Source organism: Tursiops truncatus, chromosome 4, assembly GCF_011762595.2.
Source record: "Tursiops truncatus isolate mTurTru1 chromosome 4, mTurTru1.mat.Y, whole genome shotgun sequence".
Classification (NCBI taxonomy): domain Eukaryota; kingdom Metazoa; phylum Chordata; class Mammalia; order Artiodactyla; family Delphinidae; genus Tursiops; species Tursiops truncatus.
In genome coordinates this window covers 65,623,366-65,648,757 of record NC_047037.1, presented here as the reverse complement: position 1 = coordinate 65,648,757, position 25,392 = coordinate 65,623,366, and the positions used below count along the sequence as shown (strand labels likewise).

General features: G+C 39.3%; 1 protein-coding gene across 1 annotated transcript in view; it reads right to left on the bottom strand.

The window, feature by feature from the left end:
* TPRG1 (tumor protein p63 regulated 1) overlaps positions 1 to 25,392 on the bottom strand; it is a 151,979-nt gene that overhangs the window by 20,535 nt on the left and 106,052 nt on the right. Inside the window, 1 exon segment of the mRNA XM_073804018.1 lies at positions 24,330 to 24,483. Within this exon segment, the coding sequence (XP_073660119.1) occupies positions 24,330 to 24,483 (154 nt within the window).

Genomic DNA, 25,392 nt, shown 5'->3' with positions numbered 1-25,392 from the left:
GGGGCGGGCGGGACTGGGAGCTGAGGCTCCGGCTTTTGTCGGAGCGCCGGGAGAGGACTGGGGTTGGCGGCGTGAACACAGCCTGCAGGGCGTTAGTGCACCGCGAGAGAGTCCGGGGAAGGGTCTGGACCTGCCGAAGAGGCAAGAGACTTTTACGTCCCTCTTTGTTTCCTGGTGCACGAGGAGAGGGGATTAAGAACGCTGCTTGAGAGAGCTCCAGGGACGGGCGCTAGCCGCGGCTGGAAGTGCGGAGCCCAGAGACAGACATGAGACGCTAGGGCCGCTGCTGCCGCCACCAGGAGGCCTGTGTGCGAACACAGGTCACTAGCCACACGCCCTTCCGGGGAGCCTGTGCAGCCCGCCACTGCCGGGGTCCCGGGATCCAGGGACAACTCCCCCGGGAGAACGCACGGCGCGCCTCAGGCTGCAACGTCACGCCGGCCTCTGCCGCCGCAGGCCCGCCCCACACTCCGTGACCCTCCCTACCCCCCGGCCTGAGTGAGCCAGAGCCTCCGAATCAGCGGCTCCTTTAACCCCGTCCTGTCTGAGCAAAGAACAGACGCCCTCCGGCGACCTACACGCACAGGCGGGGCCAAATCCAAAGCTGAGCCCCTGGGAACTGTGAGAACAAAGAAGAGAAAGGGAAATCTCTCCCAGCAGCCTCAGAAGCAGCGGATTAAAGCTCCACAATCAACTTGATATACCCTGCATCTGTGGAATACCTGAATAGACAACGAATCATCCCAAATTAAGAAGCCCTGTGGATGAAAGGCTCTTGGGGCTGCAGCCAGGAGTCAGTGCTGTGCCTCTGAGGTGGGAGAACCACCTTCAGGACACTGGTCCACAAGAGGCCTCCCAGCTGCACATAATATCAAACAGCAAAAATCTCCCAGAGATCTCCATCTCAACGCCAGCACCCAGCTTCACTCAACGACCAGCAAGCCACAGGGCTGGACATCCTATGCCAAACAACTAGCAAGACAGGAACACAACCCCACCCATTAGCAGAGAGGCTGCCCAAAATCATAATAAGTCTACAGACACCCCAAAACACATCACCAGACGTGGACCTGCCCACCAGAAAGACAAGATCCAGCCTCATCCACCAGAACACAGGCCCTAGTCCCCTCCACCAGGAAGCCTACACAACCCACTGAACCAACCTTAGCCACTGGGGACAGACACAAAAAACAACAGGAACTACGAACCTTCAGCCTGCAAAAAAGGAGACCCCAAACACAGTAAGATAAGCAAAATGAAAAGACAGAAAAACACACAGCAGATGAAGGAGCAAGATAAAAACCCACCAGACCTAACAAATGAAGAGGAAATAGGCAGTCTACCTGAAAAAGAATTCAGAATAATGATAGTAAGGTTGATCCGAAATCTTGGAGATAGAATGGACAATAGAATGGACAAAATGCAAGAATCAGTTAACAAGGACCTAGAAGAACTAAAGATGAAACAAGCAATTATGAACAACACAATAAATGAAATTAAAAGTACTCTAGATGGGATCAATAGCAGAATAACTGAGACAGAAGAACGGATAAGTGACCTGGAAGATAAAATAGTGGAAATAACCAATGCAGAGCAGAATAAAGAAAAAAGAATGAAAAGAACTGAGGACAGTCTCAGAGACCTCTGGGACAACATTAAACGCACCAACATTCGAATTATAGGGGTTCCAGAAGAAGAAGAGAAAAAGAAAGGGACTGAGAAAATATTTGAAGAGATTATAGTTGAAAACTTCCCTAATATGGGAAAGGAAATAGTTAATCAAGTCCAGGAAGCACAGAGAGTCCCATACAGGATAAATCCAAGGAGAAATACGCCAAGACACATATTAATCAAACTGTCAAAAATGAAATACAAAGAAAACATATTAAAAGCAGCAAGGGAAAAACAACAAATAACACATAAGGGAATCCCCATAAGGTTAACAGCTGATCTCTCAGCAGAAACCCTACAAGCCAGAAGGGAGTGGCAGGACATACTGAAAGTGATGAAGGAGAAAAACCTGCAGCCAAGACTACTCTACCCAGCAAGGATCTCATTCAGATTTGATGGAGAAATTAAAACCTTTACAGACAAGCAAAAGCTGAGAGAGTTCAGCACCACCAAACCAGCTTTACAACAAATGCTAAAGGATCTTCTCTAGGCAAGAAACACAAGAGAAGGAAAAGACCTATAATAACGAACCCAAAACAATTTAGAAAATGGGAATAGGAACATACATATCAATAATTACCTTAAATGTAAATGGACTAAATGCTCCCACCAAAAGACACAGATTAGCTGAATGGATACAAAAACAAGACCCTTATATATGCTGTCTACAAGAGACCCACTTCAGACCTAGAGACACATACAGACTGAAAGTAAGGGGATGGAAAAAGATATTCCATGCAAATGGAAACCAAAAGAAAGCTGGAGTAGCAATTCTCATATCAGACAAAATAGACTTTAAAATAAGGACTATTAAAAGAGACAAAGAAGGACACTACATAATGATCAAGGGATCGATCCAAGAAGAAGATATAACAATTGTAAATATTTATGCACCCAACATAGGAGCACCTCAATACATAAGGCAAATGCTAACAGCCATAAAAGGGGAAATCGACAGTAACACATTCATAGTAGGGGACTTAAACACCCCACTTTCACCCATGGACAGATCATCCAAAATGAAAATAAATAAGGAAACACAAGCTTTAAATGATACATTAAACAAGATGGACTTAATTGATATTTATAGGACACTCCATCCAAAAACAACAGAATACACGTTTTTCTCAAGTGCCCATGGAACATTCTCCAGGATAGATCATATCTTAGGTCACAAATCAAGCCTTGGTAAATTTAAGAAAATTGAAATTGTATCAAGTATCTTTTCTGACCACAACGCCATGAGACTAGATATCAATTACAGGAAAAGATCTGTAAAAAATACAAACACATGGAGGCTAAACAACACACTACTTAATAATGAAGTGATCACTGAAGAAATCAAAGAGGAAATCAAAAAATACCTAGAAACAAATGACAATGGTGACACAACGACCCAAAACCTGTGGGATGCAGCAAAAGCAGTTCTAAGGGGGAAGTTTATAGCAATACAAGCCCACCTTAAGAAGCAGGAAACATCTCGAATAAACAACCTAACCTTGCACCTCAAGCAATTAGAGAAAGAAGAACAAAAAAACCCCAAAGTTAGCAGGAGGAAAGAAATCATAAAAATCAGATCAGAAATAAATGAAAAAGAAATGAAGGAAACGATAGCAAAGATCAATAAAACTAAAAGCTGGTTCTTTGAAAGGATAAACAAAATTGATAAACCATTAGCTAGACTCATCAAGAAAAAAAGGGAGAAGACTCAAATCAATAGAATTAGAAATGAAAAAGGAGAAGTAACAACTGACACTGCAGAAATACAAAAGATCATGAGAGATTACTACAAGCAACTCTATGCCAATAAAATGGACAACCTGGAAGAAATGGACAAATTCTTAGAAAGGCACAACCTGCCAAGACTGAATCAGGAAGAAATAGAAAATATGAACAGACCAATCACAAGCACTGAAATTGAAACTGTGATTAAAAATCTTCCAACAAGCAAAAGCCCAGGACCAGATGGCTTCACAGGCGAATTCTATCAAACATTTAGAGAAGAGCTATCACCTATCCTTCTCAGACTCTTCCAAAATATAGCAGAGGGAGGAACACTCCCAAACTCATTCTACGAGGCCACCATCACCCTGATACCAAAACCAGACAAGGATGTCACAAAGAAACAAAACTACAGGCCAATATCACTGATGAACATAGATGCAAAGATCCTCAACAAAATACTAGCAAACAGAATCCAACAGCACATTAAACGGATCATACACCATGATCAAGTGGGGTTTATTCCAGGAATGCAAGGATTCTTCAATATACGCAAATCAATCAACGTGATACACCATATTAACAAATTGAAGGAGAAAAACCATATGATCATCTCAATAGACGCAGAGAAAGCTTTTGACAAAATTCAACACCCATTTATGATAAAAACCCTGCAGAAAGTAGGCATAGAGGGAACTTTCCTCAACATAATAAAGGCCATATATGACAAGCCCACAGCAAACATCATCCTCAATGGTGAAAAACTGAAAGCATTTCCACTAAGATCAGGAACAAGACAAGGTTGCCCACTCTCACCACTCTTATTCAACATAGTTTTGGAAGTTTTAGCCACAGCAATCAGAGAAGAAAAGGAAATAAAAGGAATCCAAATCGGAAAAGAAGAAGTAAAGCTGTCACTGTTTGCAGATGACATGATCCTATACATAGAGAATCCTAAAGATGCTACCAGAAAACTACTAGAGCTAATCAATGAATTTGGTAAAGTGGCAGGATACAAAATTAATGCACAGAAATCTCTGGCATTCCTATATACTAATGATGAAAAATCTGAAAGTGAAATCAAGAAAACACTCCCATTTACTATTGCAACAAAAAGAATAAAATACCTAGGAATAAACCTACCTAAGGAGACAAAAGACCTGTATGCAGAAAATTATAAGACACTGATGAAAGAAATTAAAGATGATACAAATAGATGGAGAGATATACCATGTTCTTGGATTGGAAGAATCAACATTGTGAAAATGACTCTACTACCCAAAGCAATCTACAGATTCAATGCAATCCCTATGAAACTACCACTGGCATATTTCACAGAACTAGAACAAAAAATTTCACAATTTGTATGGAAACACAAAAGACCCCGAATAGCCAAAGCAATCTTGAGAACGAAAAATGGAGCTGGAGGAATCAGGCTTCCTGACTTCAGACTATACTACAAAGCTACAGTAATCAAGACAGTATGGTACTGGCACAAAAACAGAAATATAGATCAATGGAACAGGATAGAAAGCCCAGAGATAAACCCACGCACATATGGTCACCTTATCTTTGACAAAGGAGGCAGAAATGTACAGTGGAGAAAGGACAGCCTATTCAATAAGTGGTGCTGGGAAAACTGGACAGCTACATGTAAAAGTATGAGATTAGATCACTCCCTAACACCATACACAAAAATAAGCTCAAAATGGATTAAAGACCTAAATGTAAGGCCAGAAACTATCAAACTCTTAGAGGAAAACATAGGCAGAACACTCTATGACATAAATCACAGCAAGGTCCTTTTTGACCCACCTCCTAGAGAAATGGAAATAAAAACAAAAGTAAACAAATGGGACCTAATGAAACTTAAAAGCTTTTGCACAGCAAAGGAAACCATAAAGAAGACAAAAAGACAACCCTCAGAATGGGAGAAAATATTTGCAAATGAAGCAACTGACAAAGGATTAATCTCCAAAATTTACAAGCAGCTCATGCAGCTTAATAACAAAAAAACAAACAACCCAATCCAAAAATGGGCAGAAGACCTAAATAGACATTTCTCCAAAGAAGATATACATAGTGCCAACAAACACATGAAAGAATGCTCAACATCACTAATCATTAGAGAAATGCAAATCAAAATGACAATGAGATATCATCTCACACCAGTCAGAATGGCCATCATCAAAAAATCTAGAAACAACAAATGCTGGAGAGGGTGTGGAGAAAAGGGAACCCTCTTACACTGTTGGTGGGAATGTAAATTGATACAGCCACTGTGGAGAACAGTATGGAGGTTCCTTAAAAAGCTACAAATAGAACTACCATATGACCCAGCAATCCCACTACTGGGCATATACCCTGAGAAAACCATAATTCAAAAAGAGTCATGTACCAAAATGTTCGTTGCAGCTCTATTTACAATAGCCCAGAGATGGAAACAACCTAAGTGTCCATCATCGGATGAATGGATAAAGAAGATGTGGCACATATATACAATGGAATATTACTCAGCCATAAAAAGAGATGAAATTGAGCTATTTGTAATGAGGTGGATAGACCTAGAGTCTGTCATACAGAGTGAAGTAAGTCAGAAAGAGAGAGACAAATACCGTATGCTAACACATATATATGGAATTTAAGAAAAAAAAAATGTCATGAAAAACCTAGGGGTGAAACAGGAATAAAGACACAGACTTACTAGAGAATGCACTTGAGGCTATGGGGAGGGGGAAGGGTAAACGGTGACAAAGCGATAAAGAGGCATGGACATATATACACTACTAAACGTAAGGTAGATAGCTAGTGGGAAGCAGCCGCATAGCACAGGGAGATCAGCTCGGTGCTTTGTGACCGCCTGGAGGGGTGGGATAGGGAGGGTGGGAGGGAGGGAGACGCAAGCGGGAAGAGATATGGGAACATATGTGTATATATAACTGATTCATTTTGTTGTGAAGCTGAAACTAACATACCATTGTAAAGCAATTATACTCCAATAAAGATGTTTAAAAAAAAAAAAAAAAAAAAAAAAAAAGAGTGAGCAGGGGATACAAAAGGAAGGAAAAGTAGTTCCTGAGATGCATGAGGTAGCCCTGTGGACAGGATGTGAGAGACGAGGTGGTAATTCAGAGAAATTGATATCAACATACTCTCTACCCATAATGTAGCATCACAGTCTCTCATATCTACCTAAAAACATGAGAGTTAATTAAACTGGACCTATTGTTTTCTCACCTCAAAGTAACTTATGATACACCGATTTAGATGACAACTGTGAAACACTGATTTAGATGATATGCCTTTCCCTGGGAATGGGGATATATGGAAAGAGCAGTGGCTAGGAGCAGGAAAATGGAAGCTTTAGAGTTTCATCCCAGTATTGCCCAAAACTCACCATCTGCTTTTTGAGGGATTTCTTGCAAATTCCATTTAGCTTCACTGAAAAGGAGACTTTGAGTTTACTACAAACTTTTAAAAACTGAGTGTAAAATAGCTCATCAGATACAAGATCTAGGCTCAGAAGCAACCTCCTGACTTCGCCTTTCATATTTCATATTGCAGCCCTGAAATGAAACAGAGCTCGTGTTTTTTTGTCTTGGGTTTTGAGGTTAAAGGGAGGATTTCGCAGAGGATATCATAATTCCTCCCTGTGGCTATAGAATTATCCTAAGGGGTTGCTACAACTGAGTGGAGTAAGGTAAGTACTGATCAAGTCTCAGTCCCTCCCAAGGCCTTAAACTGAGTTCTTCCTTAATCTCTGAGGAACTGGTATCTGTAAGAAAATCAGGAGGCCTGGTCCCCGAACTGCCTTCAGAGCACATTGTGGGAGGTGCAGACCAAAGGTGAGTTTACACATCAGTGACTAAAGTTTCCTGCCACTAAGCATAAGAAGTCACTCATGAGCAGCGTCCCTAAACCACAGCTACAGGATGTGGGCACAAGCCCTCGTACAGTTGTTGGCCAAAAGCCAATGAACATTCATCCCTGTGCAAATACTCGGGCTTTGTTGTTGTTGTTAACCTTTGAAAACCACAGGCATTCATCTCTCTCTTTCTTCCCCTTGGCAGGAGTCATCTTCTTTTCTCCAACTTGGTCTCCTGTGTGTAAAGAATTTCTGAGGAGCTTTTAAGCCTGAATTTAATACTTTTGCCCTCCCCTCTTCTGCCCCACAAAATGCCAGGCAGAGGTAAGGCTGCCTTACAAAATATCTGCTGGCTTCCGCAGCTTTGTTTGGGCTTTTAAATCAGATAGGACATCAGAGAGCTCCATGAGTGACCTTAGCCTTTAAGAAAATACAGGTAATTTCTGGAAATTCCCCCTGAACAACGGTGACCTATTGTTTTCTCACGTCAGAATGAACACAGAAACTATGATACGCCGATTTAGATGACGTGCCTTTTCCTGGGAATGGAGGTATACGGAAAGAGCAGTGGAGCTGGAATTGGAGATTGGAAGCTTTAGAGTTTAATCCCCATACTGCCAAAAATTCGCCATCTGCCTTTTGAGCAATTTCTTGCCAGTTTCCAGGCCTTTGCTCTGTGTTCTGTGAAATGAAAGCATTAGATTCGATGGTTTCTTTGCTTCCTTAGCCCCAGGGCTCTATGAATCGGGCTTCCTTAGTAAGGCTTCAGCAAAGGGACAATGAGAAGGGGGTGCAAGGCAAAAGATCCTCATAAATTGGCTTCTCTTTTCTGCCTTAGAGGCTGGTCAAATGTCAGCCTCCAAGAAGGCCCGACTGCCCACTGGGAGGCCAGGCGTGGTGATTCATGGCAGCTCCCCTTCTTGTCACGTGTTAGAGAATCCATCAACCTTGGTTCCGTAACCCCAATGCCCCACATTCAGGTACTGAAACACAAGCTGAACCTACTCCAGCATGGGAATGTTATTTTTAAATAAAAGAGATGGCAGATGGATCCCGAATCTAAATCAACAGGAGAACTTTCTAACCATCAGAGCTGCCCAAGATGTATCAGAAGACTATGAGCAATCTGCCAACAGAATTGTTCAAACAGTTTCTGAACAGAGATTTATTGGAGATTTTCTAGTAGGGTTTCTTGAATAGACAAAGATCAGATAGAGAAAATGGCCAACCATGACATTTTTATGATGATATGCTTTGTACTTAATGCCTCTTGTATCAAATCTTATTCCCAATCAGACCTAGGATGCCCCTTTGGGAGACGTTATTGGTATAGTTCAGATGATAGCCTGAAGGAAAAGCCCAGGTATACACATAGGTCTCCTGATTTGTGGGTTGTGGTTACTTGTCAAGCTCATGGACAAGGAACCCAAGTGAGAATACCTTGTGTCAAATGGGAATGAGGTGGTCGGCAGGTCCATGGTGACCAAAAAACAACTCCCAGAAGAACTGAATTTAGTTCCCTTGGATGGTGTCCCAGTTTCTGCTGCCAAAGTGACATTGCACTACAGGCAGATACTCAATGATTTTTATTTAATAAAATAATTTAACCTCATTTCCTGGAATCCTCACAAGGTCTTTATGAAGTAGACAAAAGAGATAGCATCGTCTCCATTTTACAGATGAAGAAATTAAACCTTAGGAAAGTTCAGGTAACTTTCCAGGGTCTCACATGATTGATTCAACTCTTTCCAAAAACAAGGATGTATTACCTAATCATTGACAACAATTATTTGGAGAATCATAAGGTCTCTGGTTTTAAATGATTTTATCAATCAGCCCTTTAACAATCCCTTTCACAATATCCACTTTATCTAGTCCCTACTAGTACACATCAAGTGATGGGAGACTCTTTCAAGGAGCAAAGCTTCCCATCTTTGGACATTTTTAACTATAAGAAGTTCTTTCTTATCTTAAACTGCCATCCAAATCCCTGAATCCTCTCATCCTCTGGTCATAATCCTGCCTTCTAGATCCCATTTATCAGTTTCTGGAATATCCCACAGGACAATCTGTGTGAAATGTGAAGACAATTCTCATGTCATCTCTGAGATCATTCTTCTCCACACTAAACAACCTTGGTACCCTCTTGGTACAGACTGACCTCAGGGCTAAGAGATATTTCCCTCCTCTCATCTTTTCTGATTTGCTCCATTGATGATGCTGCACTGTGTCCTTTCGAAGGTCATTTGGGAACAGTCCAGCCTAGGTTACAAGGGGAATAAATATGCAGAAAGAAGTCACTTGTCAGACTGATCCTTAAATGGTAACTCAAGAGAATGTGCTGGACATTTCGGAGGCTTCTGTCAACAAACGCCACTACCTTGAGGCAAATGGGGATTTTCGGGCAGTGGTGTTATAATAATTTGCCAATTGTGCCTGCTTCAGAACCACTGCCAAAACAATCCAACGACTTTTCATTCCACTACTGTTGACAGGACGGCTAAGGATTTCAACATTTCCTTTTACAGTCTGAAGAGAAGTTCCCTGCCTTGGGGACTATACCAATATTTGCCATCATGAGGGGAAAAAAAGTGGGTGCTGGGAAGTGGAAAGAGAGGGAGAGAACTACTAATGGAAGTAAACAAAGATAAAGACAAAATAAAATGAGGGTTATTCAAAGTTTGGATTTTGAATGCCTCCATCAAATTGATGTTTGTGAAATATCAGAGGAAATCGTTGAAATCGAGGAAGTGAGCATTTTGAAGAAAAGACTTTAGACTTCACACAAGCACCCCCTTCCCCCTTCCCACCCCCCAAAAAACAGCTGGAATTTTTAACTTGAATACCAGCCAAGGTGTCTCAACTTTGGTTCTTTGGACAGGCAAAGAGCTAATTATAATAATGTTTACAGTGCTCAACATTAAAAGTTTCTTTTCAAAATAAATTAAAAATACAATAAAACTGAAAAAAATTTAGAGATGAAAACAGAAGAGATGACCTCCTGAGTTCTTCACAATTAGACCTAAGTCAAGGAGCGACAAAGAGGAAATATGAGAGAAAAGAAAATAGAAACAGAATGAGCTAGAAGAGTATTTTTGGAAACATTCTTCTTAAACTCCTGTGGGATCCATAGACATTCCACAGAGGCACTTCTGAGACCCAAAAAAGAGGAGATCAGTGGCATTCCCATCTCTATTTCAATCATAGTGGTCCTACTTCTATCTGTTTTACATATTGGGCAACTGAAACAGATTTCATTAGAAGGAAAGGTCTGCTGTTAAAAAAACAAAACATATGAGCAAACAAAAAAAAACCCTGCAAAAGGAAATGAGCCATTGAAAGTTCCTGAACAGGGAATGATATGATCAAATTGTGCTTTAGGAGTCTGGCAACCAAGTATAAAATGGATTAGAAGAGGGTCAGCCTTGGAGCAGGGATACCAATTAAAAGTCTATAACAAATATCCAGGTAAACAGAATTTAAAACATGATCTAATAACATACCTGTGAGAATGGAAAGGAGAAGGAGTATATGAACAGTTTTGAAAGAAGAATGAACCTTAAGTTTGACATCTGGGCATTGGGCACAATCTAAGTCACATACAGATGTGGTACTTCTATGGTCTGAACGTTTATGTCCCCCCAAAATTTATATGTTTAAATCCTAAAGCCCATTGTGATGGTATTAAACAGGGGGCCTTAGCTTATGAGGGCAGAGCCCTCATGAATGAGATGAATGCCCTTATAAAAGAAGCACGAGAGAACACTCTTGCCCCTTTACCTGTAAGGATATAACAAGAAATCTGAGCCCCAGAAGAGGGCCCTCACCTGACCAGGCTGGCACCCTAATCTCAGAATTGCAGCCTCCAGAACTGTAAGAAATAAACTTATGTTGTTTATAAGCCGACCAGTACGTAGTATTTTTGTTATAGCAGCCCAGACAAAGACAGATACTATATGGAATGTATCTGGCAAGAAGTTTAAAGACATCAAAACTGATGGATTTCAGGGATGATGACTGGGACCATTAAAATCCCATACAGAAATCCGAGATTTTGAAGATGCTGAGTGTAAGTGGCCATTGGAACACTGATATAGATGATCAGCAGACAGAAGTGCAAAACTGAGTCTTAAACACCAGGGATGAGAATATGGATTTGGAAGTCATCCCCATAAAAAAAGGTAGCTAAAATAATATAGATTGAGACCCCAATGAGAGAGAAGATCAGGATCAGAGGGCTGAAAATAAAAACCCAGAACAAGCCTACATTTAGAGGACAGAGAAACAAGAACCCAGAGGGTCCTCCCCAAGTTTATGATCAGGAGTTCATTTGTCATTCATTTGCAAACATTATTTGATGGGCTCAGGAGAATTTATTTTCTGGTTTGAAGAAATTTGATTATCCTTATATAAAGTCTGAAGTGTGCATTTATCAGTCTAATCAAGCTTTTAAGTCCCCTAAGATACTGAATCTTCAAAATCATGTAATACTATTTAACAATAACTAATTGTTTCAGTCCAAAAATACGGTGGGCTGAAACAGAATCTTCAGTAATGGTGTAGCTATGGATGATGTACTTATCCCCCAAAAAGAGTGTCAAAAACCAACACTCCCCCCGGGCAAAGGAATAGCCAAGTTTGTTGCAGTTTCCAATGAATGACATCAGACCCGTGTAGGTCTCAATCAAAACGGGTTCAGTTAACACCATCAATCCCTTTCCTCTTCCAGATCCAGTGGAATTCCTGTGGGCATTCTGGATAGCTGGAACAAGCTTAGACATGAACCCGGACAACTAAAGAGGAGAAGGCACAGAGTTAGTGAATGCAGAGTAGGTCCAGAGACACCTCCTCCCCAGCCAGTGCTCACAATGGTTGACCACTCTCCTGGAGCTGCAGTTATTCTTACTTCTTAAACAGAAATCGTATCTCAGAATTGTTAACATTGCTTCTGTTAGTCTTTTAATAAATTAATCCGTTAATAAATTATGTACATAATAAAATTAGCTACCACATCTTGTTTATTTTTCATTATTCATAACTTGTACAACATTAAGAAGTCAGTTTAATAAATATTTGCTGATAGTCTATTATGGATCAGACACCAGTCGGGTACTGCTGAAGATTCAAAGACAAGGGAGATATAGTCTCTGCCCTCACAGAAGTGACACTATAATAACATAAAAAATGAACTTGTGATGATCGTACAAAGTCCACAAAAATAAACAGCAAAAAGAGGCACATGATGCTAAAGAAACACAAAAGAGGGAGAAATCATATGTGGTTAGAGGATTAGGAATGACTTCAAAAGGAAACTCTTGAGACAATCCTTTAAGGGTTAATAGGGTTTCAATGGGTGAAATGAGGTTAGAGAGGGCCTGTCAGCAGCTGTTCTTTCCTAGCCAGCATCCTTTCCTCCATTTGAGACTCTTCTTCCAATAAGAGTACCTCGATTTTCCTTTGCAGAACCACATTCTTCCATTTAGTCCAAATAGCTTAAGCAGAGCTGACTTTAGCACATGACTCAGTCCTAACCAGTCAGAGGAATCCATTCCTCTGGTCGAGGAGATTGATTCAGGTATGGGCACATGACCAATGTGGCTGTGAATCTGATAGCATCCAAGCCCGGAGGTATTCATGGTCATTTTGGCCACACAGTGAGAACCTGACTGAGACTGAAACCAACAAAAGTGAAAGAACTAAGACATGGAGAGAGAGTAATTCTTCACAAAGCCATTTGGGTTACTGGATCAGCCTATCCTGAACTTTAAGTTAAATGAGTGAAAAAAAAAATTGCTTCTTCTGGTAAAATCAAGTTGAATTGGGTTAAGAGGAGGGTAATTCAGGGAGCACTGCAAACAGAGATATAAAGAAGGAAATGAATTAGGAAAGCTCATATTTTTGTATTTCCAATAAGCTCTTTTATATCCATTATTTCATTCCAGTATAAGCCTATCAGGTAAGTAAAAGAAGGTATCATCATTCCCGTGTTGGAAATCAAGACTAATAGAAGGTAAATGATTTGTCCAGAATTACTCCACTTTCTGCACCATGGTAAAAAGGAACATGAGGAATAAGGGCCTGCTCACAGTAAGATCCAAATATGTTTCCTAGGCAACTGGCTTACAAGTCTAAATTAAAACTTTTAGAGTATATTCCAATATCAATCTAAATTATTAAGCATGTTCAATAAAGACATCATTGTTTTTCCTTTTCTCCATGAGGAGGCCAATCTTGGCTTTGAGGGACTGATACAGAATGACGATTCAATGAAGAATGAGAATGTAGTCTTTCCCCATAATCCCATTTTCAATATAGGTTTTATCCTGGATTCTTAATTTTATACCAAATTGCCCTTGGGCAACCACTTCTCCATTGGAGGTTTAGTTTCCCTGTTGGTAAGGAAAAGAATCTAAAATTTAGAATATGTCCATCACTACTATTTGACCTAACCTATAAGGAAAAAAAAGAAAGAAAGAAAAGCCATGCAAATAAAACTGCTGATTTACTTGCTCTGTGACATTGTAAATTCCCTTCCACTTTTCGAGCCTCAGTTTGCTCTTTTGAAAAGATGCATTTAAATCTATGGTTTTGGGATAATATCAGAAGTTAAAAAAATAGTGACTTTATGATAAACAACATAGAGTTTGCTAGAGTGCCTCAGTATCTGTGGGTTTTCAAAATAAACTAAGGTACTTGTCCCTCTACTTTAGTTCAAGTAATATTTACCGAATTAGATAATGTCAAACCTTAATTTAAAAAACAGACTCACTTCTAAATATCACTGACTAAAGAATCCAACAGACAGGTAGGATTTTGCTTGCTTTCCATGAGCCTATAGTGACAAAGACAGACAGAAGTTACCTCTTATTACTAGTTCCCAGTCCTAGCATCCTCTTTAAGACCTTAGAATGGATCTAAATATTAGTATCATTGAATGAAACAAACTATAGTCATGTAGCCTGGGGATTCTGGAAAGGAGGACATCGTCCCTTACAGCAAACTCCACCAGTTCTTTAGTTGATTAGATAAGAAAGCCAGAAAGGGGACTTCCCTAGCGGTGCAGTGGTTAAGAATCCACCTGCCAATGCAGGGGACACGGGTTCGAGCCCTGGTCCGGGAAGATCCCACATGCCGCGGAGCAACTAAGCCCGTGTGCCACAACTACTGAGTCTGCACTCTAGAGCCTGCGAGCTACAACTACTGAGCCTGCATGCCACAACTACTGAAGCCTGCATGTCTAAAGCCTGTGTTCCACAACAAGATAAGCCACCACAATGAGAAGCCCACGCACTGCAATGTAGGGTGGCCCCTGCTCGCTGCAACTGGGGAAAGCCCGCACGCAGCAACAAAAGACCCAACGCAGCCAAAAATAAATAAATAAAATTTATAAAAAACAAGAAAAGAAAATACATCATCAGTATCTTAAAGAAAAAAAAAAGTCAGAAAGAAGTGTTCTTTCTTAAGTTTCCAGGAGAGAAAAGCAAAATCGGAAGAATAAATTAATAACATGGAATAATCAAGGTCAGAAGTGATCTTAGATTTATAGATTCCAGCCACTCATCTATTGTTTAATTTGCCTACACTCATCCTCTCCAAGAAGCCACACCCCTCTACATGGACATATACAGTGATATGGAACTCACTGCAATCTAACCATGTCCATTCCATCACTGCATATAGTGGGAAAAAAGTATGTTCCCTTGCCCTATCTGTTACTGATGATTAGACTTTGGAAAAATCATTTAATCTCCCTGAGCCTTAGTTTACACATCTGAAAATGGGAAAATAATAATAATGATAACGATGGTAAATATCAACCTCATTAGACCCAAGTGCATTGCTCAAAAATATTTTTAAAGCATACTATTCATAGATATAAATATTATCACTTACAAGCAAGAACGATTTTAGCTTCCTTAGTCCTATTCCCTTCAGTTTCAGACTTTGAATGCCATTTCTTTAATATGCATGATAGACTCCAGAAAGCACTTTTGTAAAAACCTGTGATATGCACTATTTTAAAATAATAAAAGTTCCCTAGATGCCAAAGGCTATATTAAATTCCACTCAGAAACCATGACTTCAAAAAATATGGGTTGAGCATCAAAGTACCTCTTCCAAGATATTTATCAATTATAAAGGGAAAAATACTAACTTTACAAAGGAGCAATATAGCATACCCCATCTTAGACAAGTGATCAAGGTTAACATCACTGGTAATAAGACATACAGGCATCGTGAGCCTGCAATAGAGGTAGTGAAAGGACACATCATTTCTGCAGTATCTGTGCCCCCAAAAAATCTAATTCAATTCAATCTAATCATGAGAAAGCATCAGGCAAACTCACAATGAGAACATTCTACAAAATAACCGACCAGTATTCTTCAAAATCACCAAGGTTATGAAAATAAAGGAAAGACTGTGAAACAGAATAAAGAGACAGAATAATTAAATGTAATATGGGATCCTGGATTGGATCCTGGAGCAGACAGAGGACATTAGGAAAAACAAAACAAAAAACTGATGAAATTTAAATAAGGTCTGTAGTCTAGTTAATAGTATTGCACCAATGTTTAATTTCCAGGTTTTGATATCTATATTATAGTTATGTACATTGCTAGAAGCATTTGAATGAAATCCTAATATTTAGGAAAGAATTTATGTTCCTCTAAATAAATTTATGTTCCTCTAAATAAATTATGAAAATTTATTTTCAAAAGGGATAGAGAAAAAATCAGACTCAATAATTTACATAACTTGTTCCTTAGAACACTAGATTTCTTCATAGGTTGGGTGACCATATAATTTATCATCCAAACCAGGATTCTTTTGAAAAGAAAGAAAGTGCTATTATTAATAGTATTCAAACAACAGATACCTGAGGATCTGGGGAGAAGATATGGAAGAAAAGGTAAAAGGTAAGCTTCAGTCCCTATAGTCACATCGATCAGAGCTGCTCAATTTTTATAGGTTTTATGTATTTGGGTTCTGAGTAAGATCTTATTTTTAAAAGTCTTTTCCTTTAAAAAAATTTTTTTAAAAACCCACTGTACTAAGCTTGCCTAAGAACCTCTAGCTCTGACAGTCTGTTCAATCCACAAAGATCTATAGTGCTCATTTTTTTAACCAAGAAAAACTAAAAAACCAAAAATGAGTTTTGAAAAAACTCACTTTTCAAAACCAAGCTCAAATCCTATCTCTTCCATAATGCCCCGCCAAATACTCAAGGCAAAAATTATTTTTTATTCTGTTGCATTTCATGTATGCATCTCAAATATTTCATCCAGTTTTCTAAGAATTAAAGTCAGAAGTATGGCTGGCCATCTATACAAGTAATCCAAGATTTCTCTACCTTGGAACTATTGCTGTTTTGGACCAAATAATTCTTTGCTGCAGGGGAGTATGTCCTCTGTATTTTAGGAAGTTAAGCAGCATCCCTAGCTTTACCCACCAGATACCAGTGTCACCACAACCCCGGGTACGGCAACAAATAGTGTTGCCCAGATATTGCCAATGTGCCCCAGGGGTAAAATCATCTCCTGTTGAGAACCACTGAACTAAAGGAAGTATATAGCATGATGTAACATGAGTATTAAGATAAAACAGATCTGCTCTTACATCGCAGATATGGCCCTCACTAGCTGTGTGACCTTGGGCAAGTTACCTAACCTCTCTGAATTTTATAGTTTCCTTTCTATAAAATAAGGCTATTAATACCATCAAATTCATAGGTTGGTTACATAGATTAAACTAACTTTAATAAACAAAGGGTTTGTAATAAGCTCTATGTGTGTGTGCCCACATGCTAATGTCTTTCAGGAAGGGTTGGGGAAGGTGAATAAGATAAGGCTGGAATTTGGAGTCATATTGCAAAAGCATTAAAGGAAGCCTTATTGCCAGTAATGAATATTGTCAATAAATCATTAACTACATCATCACTGTCATCACCGAACTATGATTTCCTCAAGTCCAAGGTGCAATTCATCAATTCACCTCAACATTTCCATGGTCAACACTCTCTGGATTGTCAGAATGCCTTTTCACAGATCAATATATATCAGTTTGGGTTACTGGATGCCTCCCCAGAGTCCTCATCATAAGCTTTATTTCATGAGAATTCTCTGTGGCCTCAGAATCAAAGTGCTGGAAAGAAAAAGTTGACACTATTTCATACTCAGTGAACTTGGCATTTCATTCGAGTCAGATGCACTTCATTTCTAGTCATTTCTGTGAGCCCTTTAAAAAGAGGAGGGGCTGTGAAGACAGAGGGACAAGCTGTGCATTGAAGGAGGCAGACAAAAGGCCAAGTCCCCAAGCTGGCTCTCGAGCATTTCAAGCACCTGAACTCAATCTGTGTGACAGGAACGCGGTGTCATTTGATATGAATGCCACCAGCCACATACTTTTCTCTAAAAGCTTTTATACACCCACCCCTGGCTCTCTCTTTTATTCCAGTCTCAAAAACAGAGGGTCAGGTTTTAACAACTCCGGTTACATAGGGTCTGTGTGCTGGTTAGGGTAAAGTATAGCTCTGTGTGTGCGTGTGTGTGTGTGTGTGTGTGTGTGTGTGTGTGTGTGTGTGTGTGTGAGTGTGTAATGTTCTTCTTGACTTTACAGCGATTATTTACCAGCTGAGTGACTGGGCCCCTGGTTTGCTTCAGATGCTGTCTGCCAGCAGTTCACTGTCCAGAGTCTCAGTTTTCCTTATTACAACCATCACTTGCTTCCTGTTTACACTGGGTAAAGAGACCAGGTTTCATGCCTGCAGGCCCACATTCTTTAGCTGAGCAGGTTTTCCAAGCCTTCAGGCTACAGGTTTCAGCCACCCCATGCAGCAAGTGAAGCATGTTGGAGTAAAATGTCCATCCAATACCCAGCAATGGAAAGCCCTTGGGAAGCCACACAGCTGAACAGAAGATAAACAGATGTTTATATCATCCTTGCACGTATTACTTGGAATTATCTTTATAGAGACACCATGACTGTGGGTATGTTCAGGAATATAGATGGAAAAAGGAAGATGCGGCAAAAGCTTTTTTTCCTACACAAAAGGGTTGTTTCTACAAATCCTCATCCTACAAATTTCCATCCTCATCCTATTCCATTTTCCCAACCCTCCCCGTGCACACGCGCACATGCGCGCACACACACACACACACACACACTTTAAACTCTAGCTTAAGTGAACGACTCTTTGTCCAAGAACATTTTATACACTTCTGTAATGTGCAGCTTCTAATCATGTTTCTTTTATTTAAAATGTCTTTCACCACCTGCTTTGATGCTTAAATCACTCTTACCTTGAGTTTCACATCAAATGTTATCACATTTGTTAACTTTTGGACTTAACTGTTCTCTCTGCTGGGCTCTGATAAAAACTTTGAATCTTTCTATCAACAGTATTTGCATATTAAATTATAATTTGTTAATTACATTTTTTGCCTTCTTCGTCTACACTATAAATATCTGGGGGCAAAATCTGTTTTATTCTTCTTGCTATCCCAACAATTATCTACAGCATTGCTCAGCACGTAGTACTCAATGCCAGGTAGGTATTCAGTAAATATTTGTTAGGGAATTCCCTGGCAGTCCAGTGGTTAGGACTCAGTGCTTTCACTGCCAGGGCACGGGTTCAGTCCCTGGTCAGGGAACTAAGATCCCAAAAGCCGCGTAGCCAAAAAAAATTAAAATAAAAATATATAAATAATTCAATAAATATTTATTGAATTAATGTAGCAGGAAACCAAGGGGTTAAGAATATAAAGTTACATTTGATTGCTAAAACATTGGTTCACTTTCATAATTCCCTTGAAAATAAGGAGAAAGATGCCAGACAAAAGTAAAAAGGGTTGGTCTGTAAATCACTTTGATTAAGCTGTAGAGCATCCACGATCCATTCACTATTATTCTACAGCTCTACAGCTCAATCACTAGTTCCTCTCAGCAAGACTCCACACGGTCTAAGAATCCAGCAAGACAATGTGAAACCAAGGGCAGTCATCAATTAGATCCCTTCAACTAAAACTTGCTTAATAAATACTATTCTGTAACCTGCCTTCATTGACTAAGCTCTCTTTAATTGTTCCTGCCAATTGCATGCCCTCCAAGCTTCATGTAGGTTAGAGAATATATAGCAAGATTCCTTTAACTGCCCCCTATAGATAACGCCTCTAACTTATGGGTGGCCAGAGAAATGGTGGCTTGAGTTGTTTTTCAGGAACATGGAGCTAGTCTTGTCCAGTTCAAACTGGTCGAGACCACTGACCGTTCCACTGTGTAAGTGTCCAGAGGAAGACCTTTCGATGTCAGAAAGCCAAAAACTCCACCCTCAGATTATACCAACACCATCATTTTCTGAATAAGCACCCTAAGAAGAAGAATGTAAATCCGATACGCCCGCACAGAACACAGATTACCTCGGTGTTTTCTTGCCTCCAATCACCTTTCCCCATGCCTCAGACCACCCTGTTTCTTTATCCTATAAATATCCCAAGCCCCTTGTCTTTGGGGAGGCTGACTTGAGATCTGTTCATCCATCTCCTTGCTTGGCTGCCTTGTGAATAAACCCTTTCTCTGCTGAAAACCTGGGCACCTAAGCGTTTGGCTTGCTGCCCATTGGGCAAACAAAACTGATTCTGTTACAAATGGTTAAAAGGGGAAAGATAATGCTAAAAGTTGCAAATATAAAGTGGATGGAACAATTGAGAATAATTAACCTTGGTTGTAAAGTATCATATCATATTATATCATAGCAAAGACTATAATAAACACACACACACACACACATACACACACACACACACAGAGTTCTTTCTGGTTTTTAACTATTTCCCTGAGCATTTGCAAATTGTGTGTAGAAATACAGTTATGATTATAATACCTCAGTCAATTCACTTAGTCACTCTAAGTACCTTCACTTTTAAAGTGGAGATAGCATCCTGCCCTCAAAGGGTTTTTGTTACTTGAATTACATGAACACGTGCAAATTGTAATCAATAAATATAAAGTGTAATTACATAACTGATGAGATCATTTTATGTCTTGTAATATAAAATCAATACCAAAAATATTATTTCCTATTTTCACAACTGTTTTATATGAGTAATGCAAAGTATGTGCACGCACAAGTTGAAAACAGTTGGTAAGACTTGGAGATAAGCAAGAATGTCTGGAAAGAAGCCATTTGACCATCACACTTACCGGAAGTAGAAGTGATATAGAGTTAGTGAGCTGGGTAAAAGAAGTAATGTATTTTGACCTAGTATTTCATAAATTTGACAGTGATTTTTTTATATCAGTGCTGAAGGACTTACAGATAGTATAAATTTGAATTTGAATGCAATTTTTTCCATTAATTCCTCTTCCTCAGGTACTTTTCTGACCAATCAACCCCATCACTCGGCTTCGACCCGGTGTTGTGTGGTATGAAACCTATATAAACAGCTCAACTTTCTCTCCTGAGCTTCGGACAGACCTAAATTTCTAACTGCCTGGCAACCAACTCAACCCCACATTCCATGGACCTTTCAAACTCAGCATGTCTTCAACTGAACCTTTAAACCTACTCTTTTTTCAGTTTTCCTCATTCAAATTAATGGACTCATCACCTACCCAAACCAGACCATGTCATCTTTGACTTCTTCCTCTCCTTCACCTATCATATCATGCCAGTTACCGTCTTCCATTGATACCCTGAATATCTCAAAATCTCTTCATCTTCTCTCCATTCCTAGCACTCCTAACTTAGTTTAGGTCCTTATACCTATCATCTGAGCCAATACAATTATGGTGGGAAATATACAAGATTAAACTCCAGCTAAACTGTCTGTCTCTAAGGTACTCCATGTACCTTCAACTATCTCCAATTCTCTTCATCTGATCCAAACTCTGTTTCAGTTCTTTAGCACTTATTTAAAAATCTTTGCATTTTTATCTGCGTCCTCTATTAAGCAATGCCTTCCACAAAGGGAAGAATCTTGTCTCATTTATGTTTGTATTCTTAACAACAGTCAGAATAGCTGCACATTTTAGGTACCAGAAAACATTTGTTAAATAGGGAGAGTCCAGGTTCTGTAGAAGAAAAGACTGAGTAAAAACAAAAAAATGAATTTTATAAAAGTACTTCTAAAAATAAGTTATTCAATTAGATTGTAAATAATTTGAAATTTTTGACTGTGGATATCTCAGCTGTACATGATTCCCTCTCCTCTGCCATAACAGGTTTGCTAAATTGAATTAAATTGCTTCAAGTGTTTTATTTAGTTATGCATTTCCCCCGTGTTCTTCTACTTTTTCCTATTTCATTCATAGGGGAAATGAAAAAACTAGTTTATATCACCCTTTTAAAATCTTATTATGTCAAAATATTCATACAAAAGATTCTATACCCCCAGAATTACTGTTCTTCTTATTTATACTTTTACACTAATAAAACTGAATATTAATCAAAGCCCATTTTGGAAAATGTCCTGAACACAAATAACTTTGTGACATAAAAACCAACAACAAAAGAGAAACCAAGACACAAAGAACTGGATCAGAGTAGTCATCATCTCATATCCCAGACTGAGATCACTTGTTTTCTTAGGGAGCTGGGACTCGGGGTGGCCTTTAACTGAGAAATGGCTTGGCAAATAAAAGTTCCAGACTGTTTTCAGGAACGAAATAAAGACTTTAAAACAATAATTTAATGAGAAAAGCCTTAAAGAAAATACACTTAACAGATTCAAAAAGTAGTTTGATTGACTGGAAACCAACAAACTAACTAACCAACCCCTCATGGTGCTCATACCCATGCATGCATGTGCACACACACACACACACACACACACACACACACACACACACCCCTGTTGCTCTTTCTTCCATCCAAGGAGAGCTATGTGAACATCAAGTTTCCCCTTTAGCCTTGGCTGATAGGAAGTCTTGGGCAAAACTTAATGCTCCAGTCTGCTAATTGTGTTCATGGGCATTTGGGGAACAGTTATTCCATTCCCCCGTTTTTTCCATTCCCCTTTTGATATTTTATTTTTTAGCTTCCTTTTAAATTATTTAATTTTATTTCTCTATGGCAGAAAAACAATAAAGCACTATCAAGTATTAGAGTAATGCAGTGGCATATCTCTGTAGTTCATACAATTTCTTTTTTAATCCTTTACTCTGAATTTCTTCCAGCAAAGGACACTGAGAGAACAAGTGCTTAAACACACCAGATATGAGAAATAAGAGAAGACTTTGCCCAGGAAGTGATGGACGTAATAACCCAGGCAGTTGGTATTTATTTTTGACTTAAAATAAAAAGAATTACTACTACTTCAAAATATATATTAAATTAATTATTAGAACCAGTTTTCCTTTAAAGGCAGGAAATAGCTTTGGAAACATACATTATTAAGTTCTTTCAGTTGGATTAACAAGTGTTAAAAAAAAAGAAACAGATAAATGACTGCACTTTTAATAAGAAAGAGAAAAAGAACAGGAGTTTGGGGAAGAACAAGAGCAGGATAGAGAGAAAAGGAGAGGAGATTATGAAGCGACGTATCTGAGCATTATTATTAATAAGGTCTTTTAACAATAAGGAGAACAGATATTCCATTGGAATTTGGGGGCATTATTCTGATGTAAACTCCCACTCTATCTCCCAGAAGTCTTCAGTGAGTCTACTCTCACATAAATGCCTTTGTGTCAGTGTTATGTTCTTTCTGGTTTTCATTTTGGTTTTTTGTTATTGTTGATTTTGGGTGGTTAAGAGTCAGGCTAGGGGCTGATGTTGATGCCTGGGTTGAGGTATTGTGAACTAGGAGTATAACTGGGAGACTAGCAAAACGATCCATACAAAGAACTAATTTAGTGCCTGCAAGAGCTTGGTGTCAGAGGCAAACCTGGAGACCAGAAGCCCCTGAGGACATCTGCATAAATCTTGAGAGGACAACTGAGCTTTGCTGAGAGCAGAATGGGATTCAAGCCAACCTCACCTACAGGTTAGGGGGAACGGAGGCCCCATCTAGCCTCTAACCACATACATTTTGCCTCAGATCCTTTTTCATAAAATAGGGAACTTACCAATTAAAAATATTTGTTTGTACATATACATATTCACTTGTATGAATAAATGTGTTTAAAATAAGGCAAGAAATGCAATGTATGCCATCCAACCACAGAAGGACTTTAGATGTAGACTGTCATGTTTTGAATTTATAGCAAATAAAGTTATGCTATTCTGAAGTGAATGACAGTATATAAAGATAAACTTAGAACAGAGAAGGCAGGAATTTCTAGGCCGTAAGCACACTCCTATGTGAACATCTGGTTTTGTCGAAAGTACACAGGTTGCTCGTTCACTGCATTTACAGCTCCAGCTGTTTCACTTCCTGACTACTCAGAGTGTCCAAGGACTGCTTAAGTCTCCCTAGGGAAGATGAAACAATAGTAGAAGGGGACCTCCCTGCCACTGATGAATTTTAAATTTACTCGGGGAGATGAAATTTAAAGGCATTAAAAATAACTCTTAATTGCTTTACGATTTACAGAACATTTATATATGCTTTATCCCATTTAACCTTACAATGGCCCAGTGAGGTTGAGAGGAAGGGCAGTTGTTCACTGTGTCCATTTTAGAGATGAGACTACCAAGTCCCAGAAAAAAAAAGTGACTTAAACATGACCACCGAGCCATATCTGACTTCATATTTCACACTATTCCACATTCCTTCTTTGAATAAAAGAATTCGAATTTAATTATACACAGAAAATTTTATGTACCCTGTAAGCAATAAACACAGACAAACAATACTACTGCAATTTTAAAACAATATTACACTACAATTTTTGCTCAGAGATTAGCAAAGAGGAAACAGCAGTGGTATGGTTACTATAAATATTGCTATATATATTTTTTCAAATAGAAAACATCTCTACTGTTTACTGAAAAAGTCCTATAAACTTTTATAGTTTTTATCTATATAAACCCCAGGTTGTATCTTATTTTTTTTTTTTAACAATACCTGGTTTAAAAGCACATAGCTTCACCAACAAAGCTAATTGGAGAGTGATGCCCAAGTCGTCTCCTACCTTGCGGATTTCGAGAAACTTCTCACTGGTGTATTTCATAGGGTGCTCAGTGAAGGTAGCATAAGGCACCTCAGTGGACCACGGGTTCCAACCGGATAATAGTGACTGCTGCTCTGGACTTCCCCGGCAGATCCTAAGGCCTTCTCCTTGTCTCCTGCAAGAAAGGAGTTTTTCTTTAGATTAGCCATTTTCATTAGATTAAAACAAACAGAAAAGTGTGGGAAGGGAAGGTAATGCCCCAGTCAGCCTTTCTATTGATGCTGAGATAATTGGCTGACCAACTAGTTAAATTGCTACAGGAAATTTAGGAGGTGAGAAGAAAAGTGTGGATTTGGTTTCAAACATGATGAGTTCAAGATGTTGTTCAGAATTCTGTGGGTAAACGCCTGGTTGGAAATGTGACACTGGTGCTCTGGACAGAGGCCATGGCTGGAAATATGGATACTGAACTCATGCCAATATTCTGGTGGTCAAAGTTAAAAGAGGAAGGAAGAAGGAAGAGTCAAGGTGGTGGGACAGGAACTGAAACATGGAAGACATCATCAACATGGGAGACAGTTTCGAGGAGAAGGAAGATGACTACAACTACAGTATCCACTAAGCAGTAAACTCAAGCAAGAAATGACTGAGAAAAGAACTGGGACTTCCCAAGAACTGGGAAGAACTGGGACCTTCCCAAGAGGGTATGCCTGATCTTTAAGAGGGTTGATGACCAATTCAAAATACCCTGTGACCTCAGCTTCTATATCTCATGGTTCTCTATTCTCTGCACACATTCCTTCTACCAAAATTGCAGCAACAAACACGTCAGAGCTCATAGGAAGACTATGCCTGGTCACAGTCCTGACCCACATTTTGTAGGAGGCAGTAACCATCTGTTACAGCGCAAGCCTGGTCATCTGGTAAACCCAAGTACAGAGCAAGAGAAAGTCAGCTTGGGAGTGGTGATGGGAGGAAAGTTGTGGCAGGGGAATGTGGCCACACTGGATAACAAATTTGTAATTTCTGCGGCCTCTGCTTTTGCATGTACCCATCAGAATTTATGGTTTATGGTTTTAGACAT